The sequence below is a fragment of the Cyprinus carpio genome, chromosome A6, assembly GCF_018340385.1.
Source record: "Cyprinus carpio isolate SPL01 chromosome A6, ASM1834038v1, whole genome shotgun sequence".
NCBI classification, from domain to species: Eukaryota; Metazoa; Chordata; class Actinopteri; order Cypriniformes; family Cyprinidae; genus Cyprinus; species Cyprinus carpio.
Genome location: NC_056577.1, coordinates 15,084,140 through 15,095,356, shown reverse-complemented (window position 1 = coordinate 15,095,356; position 11,217 = coordinate 15,084,140). Strand labels below are relative to the sequence as shown.

The 11,217-nt window shown below is 38.2% G+C and overlaps 1 protein-coding gene across 3 annotated transcripts in view; it reads left to right on the top strand.

Annotated features, from left to right (window-relative positions):
- The first annotated feature begins 6,526 nt into the window (after window positions 1–6,526).
- Window positions 6,527–11,217, top strand: part of LOC109096435 (netrin-1) — a 56,534-nt gene continuing 51,843 nt past the window's right edge. The window contains exons 1-2 of one of the 3 annotated variants that reach the window (XM_042758161.1): window positions 6,528–6,858; window positions 6,894–8,028. In XM_042758161.1, the coding sequence (XP_042614095.1) occupies window positions 7,014–8,028 (1,015 nt within the window). In that variant the 5' untranslated portion in view covers window positions 6,528–6,858; window positions 6,894–7,013. Of the gene's footprint in view, window positions 8,029–11,217 lie in introns of all 3 variants that reach the window. The other 2 variants (XM_042758162.1, XM_042758160.1) reach the window with 2 other exon arrangements.

The window sequence follows — 11,217 nt, the reverse complement described above, 5'->3', positions numbered from 1 at the left end:
TTCTGAGCTTGAAATTCCTCAAATGGAAGCCATAGATATCTTAATACAGAAAAGCCTGTATTCGCTTGGAAACAAAATAATCTGCTCCTATATTTATCCTACATAAGGCCTGTACTGGGGGGGCACCCACTGGCAGACGAGCCACTAGCACTTTTTTTATGTTCTACATTTCATTTATTTAGTTTAGCATGTATAATAGTCTTACTTATACAACTGCCTGCTGTTAGTTCTGATTGCTTTTAGATGGAAAAGCTGCCCATAACCCCTGGTCTCTAGGATCTGTTTTCTTCGTAATAATAGTATAGCAAAATAGATTGGGCAAACAGCCCAGTGTATCTGCCCTTCTGCTTTGGAAAGCGTCAAATGATTTTACAATGCATTTTCGGAGAGGTGAGCAATGTAGCCAATCACAGAGATGTTTGTTGATTTCTAAAACGAAATGGGCAATCAGAGGTGTTTGCATTCACCGCTTCAGTCACCGTTTGTTGTCCAGTAGAGGAGACCGGGGAATGTTGTAACATGGGGTTAGTTGTAACTGTCAGTTTGACCAATCAGAAACAATCTATGGTGATGTCATCCATATCATACACTCCCATCTCCATGTTGAGCTAACAAGAGAAGTGGCATATGTCTGTGAGCAAGATTGAGAATTTTGTCACCAAAAAAGTGATTTTCAGGGAAGAAAGTATTTTTTTTTTTTTTTTATCAAGAATATGTTTGGCCTAGCATTCATTGTAATGTAGATACAATTTTGTGACTTACATAATCTTAAGTAGCCATTTCTCTAGTTTAATTTGATGCTAGACTTTCATGCTAACTTCAAACCAATATTTTTCTTAGTTTAAATTGGTCACTTTTGTTCTTCAATAAAGTTCTTGCATAATCTGGAAAGTGCAGATATTGTTTCACCAAATTACCTCTTATTGTTACATCTATCCCCGGCTAGTGTTATGACTCACCCCAGTAGTGGGTTAGGTTGTAACAACGGAACTCTTTGTATTTGACATTAACTCACATAATCTGTGATTGTGTAGTACAAGTTCAAGTTAGTTGTATTTGTAGTACAAACCCGATTCCAAAAATGTTGGGACACTGTACAAATTGTGAGTAAAAAAGGAATGGAATAATTTAAAAATCTCATAAACTTATATTTTCTTCACAATAGAATATAGATAACATATCAAATGTTCAAAGTGAGACATTTTGAAATGTCATGCCAAATATTGGCTCATTTTGGATTTCATGAGAGCTACACATTCCAAAAAAGTTGGGATAGGTAGCAATAAGAGGCTGGGAAAGTTAAATGTACATATAAGGAACAGCTGGAGGACCAATTTGCAACTTATTAGGTCAATTGGCAACATGATTGGGAATAAAAGAGCCTCCCAGAGTGGCAGTGTCTCTCAGAAGTCAAGAAGGGCAGAGGATCACCAATTCCCCCAATGCTGCAGCGAAAAATAGTGGCGCAATATCAGAAAGGAGTTTCTCAGAGAAAAATTGCAAAGAGTTTGAAGTTATCATCATCTGCAGTGCATAATATCATCCAAAGATTCAAAGAATCTGGAACAATCTCTGTGCGTAAGGGTCAAGGCCGGAAAACCATACTGGATGCCATGATCTTCGGGCCCTTAGTCTGTGCTTCATCACATACAGGAATGCTACTGTAATGGAAATCACAACATGGGCTCAGGAATACTTCCAGAAAACATTGTCGGTGAACACAATCCACCGTGCCATTCGCCGTTGCCGGCTAAAACTATGTAGGTCAAAAAAGAAGCCATATCTAAACATGATCCAGAAGCGCAGGTGTTTTCTCTGGGCCAAGGCTCATTTAAAATGGACTGTGGCAAAGTGGAAAACTGTTCTGTGGTCAGACGAACCAAAATTTTAAGTTCTTTTTGGAAAACTGGGACGCCATGTCATCCAGACTAAAGAGGACAAGGACAACCCAAGTTGTTATCAACGCTCAGTTCAGAAGCTTGCATTTCTGATGGTATGGGGTTGCATGAGTGCGTGTGGCATGGGCAGCTTACACATCTGGAAAGGCACCATCAATGCTGAAAGGTATATCCAAGTTCTAGAACAACATATGCTCCCATCCAGACGTCGTCTCTTTTAGGAAAGACCTTGCATTTTCCAACATGACAATGCCAGACCACATACTGCATAAATTACAACATCATGGCTGTGTAGAAGAAGGATCCGGATACTGAAATGGCCAGGCCACAGTCCAGATCTTTCACCCATAGAAAACATTTGACGCATCATAAAGAGGAAGATGCGACAAAGAAAACCTAAGACAGTTGAGAAACTAGAAGCCTGTATTAGACAAGAATGGGACAACATTCCTATTCCTAAACTTGAGCAACTTGTCTCCTCAGTCCCCAGACGTTTGCAGACTGTTATAAAAAGAAGAGGGGATGACACACAGTAGTAAACATGGCCTTGTCCCAACTTTTTTGAGATGTGTTGATGCCATGAAATTTAAAATCAACTTATTTTTCCCTTAAAATGATATATTTTCTCAGTTTAAACATTTGATATGTCATCTATGTTGTATTCTGAATAAAATATTGAAATTTGAAACTTCCACACCATTGCATTCTGTTTTTATTCACAATTTGTACAGTGCCCCAAAGTTTGAGAGGTCTAGCATGAACAACCACTAATGGCACTTTTTTCACTGCATGTACGACTCAGCTCGGGAAGGCTCAATACAGTAGACACGGCTCGACTTGGCACAATTTGCGTTTCCACTGCAGTTTAGTATCGCTTGAGAGTGGGCGGGATTATTTACATGTCGTTATAGTTGCGCCACCTCTACTGCCACGACTCCTAAAAAAAACTTTTTCCAGCACAACCAGCCAACGATCGAATGCAACTGTTTTGAACCAGTGCACCTTTTTTAACAACCAAAAAACGTCATTGTCGGTTGCGAAGTACAGACGTTCCTCTCATTGATATTAAAGGAGCGGATCCAGCGAGAGCTTGGGGTGACAAATAAAATAGTTTTTTTTAGGAGTCGTGGCAGTAGAGGCGGCGGAACTATGACATGTAAATAATCCCGCCCACTATAAAGCGATACTAAACTACAGTGGAAATGCAAACCGTGCAAAGACGAGTGGTACCACGCAGTGGAAAAGCACCTCTGGAACCTCAACGAGGTGGTACTAAAAAAAGAAGCAGGTACTATACCCAGTGGACAGTATATAAATAAATTTAAAGGGAGCATGCTGTATATGATAATATATTCAGAATTTAAATACAACGTGTGTTTTTCATGCTTGACAAGTGGCCACGTACAACACAGAGATAGCTACTACACTATATAGAAAAAGATAATTTTAGAAGCACAGATGTGATTCTGCAACCGAGCCTGGTCCAAAAGCAGGATTTAAGTAGGGAATGGTTATTTGTATTGGCTGCCACACCAAATCATGCACATCTGGTTGCTTTTCTGTTTCATTTAACAGTGTTTTGTGAACATATGCTTTAATAACAAATAATTGTAAAAATTTACAATAGAATGAATGAATGAATGAATAAATGAATGAATGAATGATGCATTTATATTGCACTTTATTGTGTATTGTTGTACACCCAAAGCGCTTTACAATCATGTGTGTGTGTGGGGGGGGAGGGGTCTCTCCTCAACCACCACCAGTATTAAAGTGTATTAACGTTAGTTAATTATTGTAAAGTGTTACAAAAATAATGTATTTCGAGCATTCACTTGAAAATATTAACATGTCCGACAGCTTCTCCCAAAACAGCCTATAGTAGGCTATAGTTTCAGCTATTAAAATAGTTCAGTTTTGTATGTAATGGCAAAGTGATTATATTTTGTTTTGTTATTTTATTTAAGTTAATTTAGATAAACATTTGGAACATTTTTTGTTCGTTAAATATAAGTTTTTGTTTTTAAAGTAATGACCAAGCAGCCAGCGGCAGACAGTGAGTCATGTTTGATCCATTTAGCCTTCTCAAATCATCACGACTTGACTAAAATAAAATCTATAGATATAAAACAGTTCAATCATATAACAATGTTTAAACATTAAACCTAGATAAATGTGCGCTATACTCAATAGTTTGTGTGGAGAGTGGAAGATGAAGCGTGCTTTACAGGACAATTGTAAAGCCGGGCAATTTGAGACCCGTGCAGCCGGTGCGGGCTCTAATCAGACCAAGTTTCACATTCTCCTCCTAACTGAGAAATTTATTTTTGATGTAGGCGAACCAATGGGCAGAGTCAATTGAGAACGAGTCAATGTTTCGTTCGTTATCTGGCTCGGTCAGCAGTTCAGTCAGTATACTGTTTGAGTAAATGAATTACTCCGGGATATTGGTTTATTTGAACTCAGAGGGAGTGTCAGCCATGTTAAAAAAGTTAACAGCTTAAGTCATTTGTGGATTAAGGCTTATTGTTGACGCGAACCGTTTCAAACGATTCAGTTCGATTTGGTGAACTGGTTCAAGAAGATCCGGTTACATCGAGTGATTCGTTCGCGAACCGGATATAACTAAACTGCAGTGTTGTGAACGCGCTCATAACAGACCCGGGGAGAGAAGTCAATGCTGAATAAAGTCGTAGTTTTTGATATTTTTGGACCAAAATGTATTTTCGATGCTTCAAAAAATTCTAACGGACCCCCTGATGTCACATGGACTACTTTGAAGATGTTTTTATTACCTTTCTGGACGTGGGCTGTTATTGTTTATTTGGTTGTGTATTGTTGTACTGAAAGCTCTCGGACTAAATCTTAAATATCTTATACTGTGTTCCGAAGATGAACGGAGGTCTCACGGGTTTGGAACGACATGAGAGTGAGTCATTAATGACATAATTTTCATTTTTGGGTGAACTATCCCTTTAAGTTCTTTAGACACCGCACACCAAACGACTTTGAACACCGACTGCTATTTGAGATGTTAGAATTGTTCACTAATTGTGTTTAAATAGATTAAACTATAATTATTTAACAAATATCTAATCTAATTTTCAGACTTCAGCTAAAACGCATTCTGACACCCATGCTATTTGCGCATGCGTCTTTCATCACTAGTGAATTTGAATGTCCGTTTGATTAATTCATTTATCGTATGGTAGGCCTAAAGCTGATATGATTGTGATTCCTGAAATGTTTGGAGGTGGTAGTTGGAGCATTTAATGTCCTTGTTATAGGCCTATGTGAGAAAACTTTGTATTTAAATAAGTAGCCGAAATAAACACACTTTATCCTCACTCAGGGTGAGAATTACCGGAGGTGGCTCGGAGGAGTCTAACCCGTCATATGAAAAGAGTTAACTGCATACTTGCAGTTCTATTTCAAAGGTACGTTAGGCTACAACAACTCTGTTTAATATGACGAATCCTCACCCCAAATTCTCTCTCTCTCTCTCTCTCAAAACGTAGTTTAGTAGGCCTAATATAAATAACACAATAACCATGCAGATGATTCTTAGCATGTAATTTTCCGGCGCCAAATATATCGGTTTTTTTTAGGTTACTATAGCAACGTTATACCGTTCTTGTGCTTTCCACTGAATAAGTAGACAATTCAAGATTAGTATCAGTTACATTGACAAATATTATTGTTATTGTTGTCATTGCTTTCTTTTTGTATACCAATGTATTATAGTTGCATATTTGTCGCGAAATTGTTTTTATTTCTAAATAAAAAAATGAATAAAAAAAAGGCCTACTTTTATATTTAGGCTATATATAGGCCTAGGCCTAATGAACTAAACATTTGACATAGGCTACATGTCATATAAATATGATATACTTTTATAATCATAAATTCCACATCTGACCTAAAAAGTGTTAGAAATGCGAAGACCTGCACGACTTTTCATGCAAAATCAGCAAATAAGATCTTATGGCTAACCAAAAATTATGTGGTTTGTTGTCGCGGTTGCTAATCATTTATATTAATCAAACTCGTAAATCAAACAAGTAATTAACTTTGAATGCTATTTAAAATAAAGAGGCACTAACCGAAAACCTTTATCACAAAAAAAAAAAAAAAAAAAAAAACTCATTAGGCTAATAAAGTTAATTTACGAACACACAATGACCAAATAATACAATTATAAATTCATATTTTATGCAAGTATTGCTGAAATAAGCATCTATATTGTTGAACTCGACTTATCTACTGTTGCTACAAAAAACTGCATTATTTTTATATTTTCTCTAAAGTCTCTCTACCCTTTTTTTTTTATAAATTAACAACAATTATAGCGACAATTATAGCGCAAAGACACTGAATGTGTAGTAACTAAATGATAAATTACGCTTCTATTAGGCTATATTCTGTTCAATCCCGTCTGCTCTGGTTTTATTGATAATCTACCAGTGGATGTCGTTGTTCTCTCGAGTGTCACTGCTGGAAATGAATGAGCTCAAACCTCTGCGTAAAAAGACGTCCGTCTCTTACTCCATAGAGCAGATACAGATAGAGAGAGAGAGAGAGAGAGAGAGAGAGAGAGAGAGAGAGAGAGAGAGAGAGAGAGAGAGAGAGAGAGAGAGAGAGAGAGAGAGAGAGAGAGTCTCCTATCTCATTAGAGCTCAAACTAACGGGATCTTCTTATATCCTCTACATGCGCAGAGATTCAAGAGACAAGTGAAAGCGCGTGTTCAATACTCACGGAAAAAGAGAGCCAGCACGAACTGAGATTGTTTTGTGACTTTTCTGCTTTTGCTAAACTGTTTGACGGAGGTACAGTGACCTGTGTAGAGATTTCTTCAGTTGCGATTTTCTTTAATTGCGAAATCGTAATTATTGTCGGACCTTCCGTGATGGTTTAGATCCAGGAGTTTGCCCATATTTTGGAGTCAGATTTAGATTCGCATTTGGCACCGGTTTGACCGCGGTGTCATAGCGGCTTGTGGATTGATCACGCTCAGACTGTCAACTGATTTCCCATCTGCAAAGACTGAAAGCATCTTCTCTCATTAGGACACGGCTGTGTTTCAGCACAGGAGAGACTGAGGAAGGCGCGTGACGATGTTGAGGGTCTCGGATGCTTTGGTCACTTTGGTGACTCTCTACTGTGTATTCAAAGGGACTGTCGGCGGATACGGCATGAGCATGTTCGCCGCTCAGACTTCCCCACCGGATCCGTGTTACGACGAGAACGGTCACCCCAGAAGATGCATCCCCGATTTCGTGAACGCGGCGTTCGGGAAGGAAGTGCGCGCGTCCAGCACCTGCGGCAAAACACCGAGTAGGTATTGTGTGGTGACTGAGAAAGGGGATGAAAGGCACAGAAACTGCCACACGTGCGACGCGTCGGACCCAAAGAAATATCACCCACCTGCTTACCTGACCGACCTGAACAATCCTCATAATCTCACCTGCTGGCAGTCGGACAATTACATCCAGTATCCTCAAAACGTCACTTTAACATTATCCCTGGACAAGAAATTCGAGGTTACCTACGTGAGTTTGCAGTTCTGCTCACCAAGACCAGAGTCTATGGCTATCTTTAAATCAATGGACTACGGAAAGTCTTGGGTGCCTTTCCAGTACTACTCGACCCAGTGTAGAAAGATGTACAACAAGCCCAGCAAAGCCACGATCACTAAGCAAAACGAGCAAGAGGCCATCTGCACAGATTCGCACACCGACATGCACCCTCTCTCCGGCGGGTTGATCGCGTTCAGCACCCTGGACGGGCGACCCTCCGCGCACGACTTTGACAATTCACCCGTACTTCAGGACTGGGTGACTGCCACTGACATTAAGGTGACTTTCAGCCGACTGCACACTTTCGGAGACGAAAATGAGGATGACTCGGAGCTGGCCAGAGATTCTTATTTTTACGCCGTGTCAGACCTGCAGGTCGGAGGCAGATGTAAGTGTAATGGACACGCATCACGGTGCGTCAAAGACCGGGATGGAAGCCTAGTGTGCGAGTGCAAGCACAATACAGCCGGACCAGAGTGTGACAGATGCAAACCTTTTCACTATGACCGACCCTGGCAGCGCGCAACCGCCAGAGAAGCCAACGAGTGTGTCGGTAGGTCCAACATTTTTTTTCCTGCATCATTTTTGGAAAGCGCGTAGCCTAAGGCGACTACATATCAGCAAAGGCACATCGTTGATATTTCGTTGCACGTACAATTTGTTTGAGATGAGTTCGAAACCATGACTGCCAAGTGAAAAGTGCGGGTGTTTTCTTTTTAAATGCAAGCGTTTCGCGTCTAAAGAAGGGAACTTTAAGGACCAGTACAGTATAACGATAAAAGTGAAAGATTTATGGAAAATGAACGCAATGATTTGGAAAATGTAACAAAACAAAAAAATGTTTCTAATTTTTAAAACTTGAAATAATGGTTTAGAGGTAAGCAGCAAGTACTGTTGTCAATCAGAGTTAAACAAACAGAATTTATTACTCTTTACAGCCGATTTTTACCAATCTCGGCATCGAACAGCTTAAAGTTTGAACAAATGTCTTAGAGACATATTTAATGAATCTATGGCTTCACTTTAAGGTCTGCTTTGCAAACGATTTTTATGCATTATTGAATAAAAGTTTACGTAAAAAAAAAAAAAAAAAAAAAAAAAAAAAAAAACATTTATATGGGAGTTTAAGAAACTTAGTTTCGACTCACGTTTAATTTTATCAAAAAAACAACAACAACAACAACAAATTGAACAAAATGGTGTAATCGTTTGTCCAAGACAACTTGTTAAAATGCGTGTTAATATTTTTGCGCAGTGCCACACGCAAGATATTTCTTTACAGTTTAAATAATAAAGTTTTTAAAATAACATTCATAGTGATTATTATTATTACATTAGTATATATTTGGCATCATCACGTAGCCTATAATGGAGAAGAAAAAAAATCGGAAAAAAAGTGAACAGGTGTCTATAGAGACTGAAGCGAGAAAGATACACAGCGCATATTTTGTCGTCTAAAGAGAAATGTGATAAAAGTCTGCCAACAAGACGCCTCGGGTTTTGGCCCGTGCACTCACTTTTATCTCTGTCATTAAAATTAATTTTCAGACATTCAGTAAGCCGAAGTAATATTACTTTCTTTTTTATTATTATTATTATTAATAATAATTTCTCTCTTTATTCACGTGATATTGCAAACAAAATACAAATAAAAGACTTCAAAAGATCGAATTAAGTTATATCAAACAGAGCTGGTAAGGTTGACAAATATTTATTTACATATTATTATTATAATTATTTATATTTTATTGCGGATTTGTAAAATAATAATAATAATACATTTTCATACACATATATGTGAAATACACAATGTCACTACATGAAAAAATTAGCTGGGGGAACATGAATATTTAACCTATTGCTTACGCCAGAAGTAAAGAAATAAAATCCATGACGCTTAATTTAATGGACTAGGATAGGAACCTCTTTCATAAACGAAATGAACTGCCATAATTTGCACTGAATTGTCTGGCCACTCACAAGACGGTTGAATCATTCTTAAAGCAGACTGTTTATCAGCGGTCGGATAGATAGGCTTAGATAAATCTCTGGGTTATTAAAAGTGCTGCTGATGCATATAATTCCTGTAGACTCCTTAAAATAAAATAGCATTAACACTGGCAATGTCCTTTGTGTATTTCTGTGATTTCACTTACACTGTATTAAATAGAATTTCTGAAAGAAAAAAGCATGCACTTCTGTTGATGAAACTAGCTGCATCTTAAAACATAATAAAGAATTATAATATTTTAATGTGTTATATATGAGGTTGGTTAGCATGGCTAATATTCTGCCAAATGTGAAAACGAGTAAATTCAGTTCAATAGCAGAATGACTTCAGCAGTCTGAGGGTGCACTGTCATTTGGACATGCAAATAATGTCTGGCTCTGAATCATAACTATAATGAAAATAGCCTGATAATCATCATCTGGCATCAATCACACATTTAATAGCTAATTTTGCACCTGCCCAGCTAGTTTTTTTAATGTTTTGACTCATCTTAAAACAGAGAAAAGAAGAGCTTGTTCTTTTTCTCTTCTATCTTTTCACTGGAAATGTAAATAAACCAGTTTAAATGTCACTGTGGCACAGAAGAAATGAATTGCTCCCCTGTATCCTTGACACTTTATTTTTACCGGGCCTGCATGTGTGAGTCTTGCGTGGGGCACAAAAGATCGTCACTCACAGCATCCATCTTGCTGTCAGCGAGCCGACGCTTTTGCCGAACATTCCTCGGCTGTGTTTTTCCTGAGCGCAGTGCCATCAGATCCAGTGCAGAAATGAAAAGAAAGAGCGAGAGAATGAAAAGAAGTGAAGAAGTGAAAAGAGAGGAGTGAAGGGGTGGGCAACGTCAAAGCAAACAGAGCTTAAACAGGAGAAGAAAGAGCCGTGTGACACCTCTGAGCCAGGGCAGAACCCAAGGGAAAACCTTTGTGTGTGTGTGTGTGAGGCCCAAATGCAATCAAACACCTATAGAAACACTATGGAAACCTCTCATTCATAACCAAAACTTAAATATGGAAATATATGTTGTAAATGATCTGACTGAGGGGTTGGTCCTCTTTCAGCACTACTGTATGTAGGAGAAACATTCCAGCATGCATATTTCAGTATAACTGTCTTTGTTGGTCCTAATATGTGTTCATTTACTAGACCAAACTCTTACTGAAAGGAAATTTCACCAAGGAGCTTGAGTTGAGCTGTGATGCTGTGCTATGAATTTCACTTACTAAATATGATAAGAATAAATATAGCATAGATGGATTTGAAACAGAGATAATAAGGTAGGTTTTAAAGTGAGTGAAACATAGGATAAGAAATAGTGTTGAGAGAGAGTGTTTAATAGATAGCGATCAATAACCCGGGACTGAAAAGAGACCTAGGTTTCAGTTGAACTGCACTTAACTGATTGGATCCTTGAGTGGAAAAGGACCCCTATAAAGCCCTGAGTGCCCTGTTAATGTGGCCTTATGATATTGATCAGCTTACGCCATTGAGAGGCATAATTCTTTAATGCATTGAGCCACAGTCTGAAGCCTGTCAAAAATACAAATTGATGAGAGGAAGCCCACCCAATGAAATGTGGAATGTCACTCCGTACTTGGGGAGAAAAAAATCATTTAAATCATTACATTACATAAAAATAAAAATTGTTTGTATCACTTTATAGCAATACAAGATCGTTTCAAAGCAACTTCACAGTAATAAACAGGAAAGGAACAGTGTTAATGTAAAATTCAT